The sequence below is a fragment of the Nicotiana attenuata genome, unplaced genomic scaffold (assembly GCF_001879085.1).
Source record: "Nicotiana attenuata strain UT unplaced genomic scaffold, NIATTr2, whole genome shotgun sequence".
Lineage (NCBI taxonomy): Eukaryota > Viridiplantae > Streptophyta > Magnoliopsida > Solanales > Solanaceae > Nicotiana > Nicotiana attenuata.
Window position 1 is genome coordinate 98,172 of NW_017670561.1, and position 2,403 is coordinate 100,574.

Below are 2,403 nucleotides of genomic sequence, written 5' to 3' on the forward strand. Positions count from 1 at the left end.
TGACAGTACGAATATATTATAAAATTAAAAAATAAAATAATATTAAATTACTTTAATTATAAGTAAAATACTTGGGTAAAAGTATATCATATACCATATAATATAAAAGGTATTACATAAATGGGAGAATTTATAATGTCAAGGGCATAGTAGACTTTTCAGGTGAAAGGTTTGTAAAATCTAGTCAAAGTAATTATTGTAATAACTAAAGCATAATAAAATAATTTTTGTGTAACAAAAGAAAGAAAAGTGACTTTTGGGTAATGAACACAAAGTTGAATAATTTTTACGTAACAAAAAAAAGAAAAATGACTTTTGGATTTTTATGATAATGAACATAAAGTTGAATGATCACCAATGAAATTTACTTTAAATTTTTTGTAGGACTTTGAAAGAAGAGCCTTGGGAAGGGCATCTTTGTTATTTTCGTGCTTTATTTCGGGATTAGTAAATTCGGGATTGTTATCTCACTCTAAACGCGGGGTACAAATAATACAACTAGTGTTGTATAACTAATCAAGAAATTCCTAAATTCAACCAAACACAAGATACGATAATCCTGTATTTTAACATTGAATTGCTATCTCTTATTCCATCGACCAAGTGGCCCTGTAAGTATTTTTCTACCATGAGTAAGGCGCTGGATTGCCAAACACCCAATTCAACTCCATCTGTATCTATTAAAAAGATTCCACTATCTCGCATGTAGCAAAGTTTGGTGTAAATTCGCCAAATTCAGTGGGTGAGATGGAAACATGAAAAGACACCATCTGTATTATATCAGTTCATATTGTTCACTAGACAAAAGCATCATGAACAATTAAAGATGACAAAAAATTTCATGGAATGTTTGGTACAAGAGAAGAGTTTATTTTATTGGATTTTGCATGATGGAAAGACCTCAGACCAACAATAACAAATACAAAAATTGACGAATAACAACTTCATATGTGGTCTAAAACCTCAGATAATTGGACGACTTAAAGACAAACAATAACTGACTCAATAACAACGACAACAATTGACCAACTGGAGAGACTCGTTAACTGGTAATTAAACTCTCCTCCAAACACTAGGACCAAACTCAAGGATTCCAATTGCCACTGCCACGTCTATTAATGATGAGTTCCCGAACTCTCCCCCACTTCATATTTAGGGACAACATTTAAATCAATCTTGAGTCGCTCGGCTCGAATGTGATTCTTTGCTGCTTCATTAATTTTTTTCCAACCGCAGCTTCATTTGCACAAACTTCTCCAAACTTTCTTTATCAGCCGGTATTTCAGCGCCAGGGTACATGACCTTATACATTAGTTCCCGACTTTTTCTCTTCTCGTTCTCATCTTGTATATCTTTGCAAAGATCATCAAATGCCTGAAAGACACTTGATTTTCCCTCGTCAACATTCTGTTGTTTCCATTCTCGAAATTTTTCTGTTATGTTTTCAACACTAGTGGAGGTATAGGAACATGGTTTTCCACTTGGTGAAAAGAGAAGAACACCAACGTCTGCTCCCGTCACAGTAGAAAACTCATCCGCTTTCCTGAACAAGCTCGCTTTCCTTTTTGAGAAGGTAACATAGCGTGCTTCTTTGGACTCGACATACTTCATTTCAATCTTTTGCCTACCCCTACTCGTCCTCCTCGCCATTGCAAAAAACAAATATAGAAGAATATTAAGAAGATATTTTGGCTGAATAAGCCTAAGCAACTTCGAGAGAACCGCTAGTGTGATTTATAGTTAGTGCGGGGGTCTCTCTGTCACGTGTATTGTCACATTTGATTAAATTTAATTCATAAAATCAGATTAAAGAGAATCCGAATCCAAAACTGTGTTCCCATTATACAGCTGAGACTGCAAAAGTTGAACTGATCCTCAAGACAATGAAAAATATTGACTATTTATTACATAGTTAATGTTAATGCTATACTTACTATGAATAAAAAACATGTCAAGAAATTACTTTTTATGTTTGTTAATGTTTCTTCGTATTCCACTTTAATAGCCCGTTTGGCCAATCTTCTAAAATCAGCTTATTTTGATAAGTGTTTTTCTCAAAAAGTACTTTTTCAGAGAAGTAGTTTGTGTTTGGCTAACTAATTTCAAAAACACTTTTGAGCAGTAATTAGTGTTTGGCCAAACTTTTGAAAACTGCTTCTAAGTGTATTTTTCTCAAAAGTGCTTCTTAGAAAAGTGCTTTTGTAGAGAAGCTACTTTTTTCTGCTTCTCCAAAACTGCTTTTGCTTCTCCTCAAAAGCACTTTTTTTCCTTTCAAAAACTTGGCCAAACACCTCAATTTTTGGCCAAAAGTGCTTTGGGACAAAAAAAGCACTTTTGGCCCAAAAAAAAAACTTGGCCAAACAGTCTATAAGTCATGTTGGCAATTATATGGCAAGTAATTAA

The 2,403-nt window shown here is 33.7% G+C and overlaps 1 protein-coding gene across 1 annotated transcript; it reads right to left on the reverse strand.

The window, feature by feature from the left end:
* Window positions 1–1,215: 1,215 nt before the first annotated feature.
* On the reverse strand, window positions 1,216–1,650 carry LOC109240975 (agamous-like MADS-box protein AGL29). Its single transcript, XM_019407668.1, has one exon. It carries the CDS (start codon window positions 1,648–1,650, stop codon window positions 1,216–1,218), a length of 435 nt encoding a protein of 144 aa, XP_019263213.1.
* Between the last annotated feature and the right edge of the window lie 753 nt (window positions 1,651–2,403).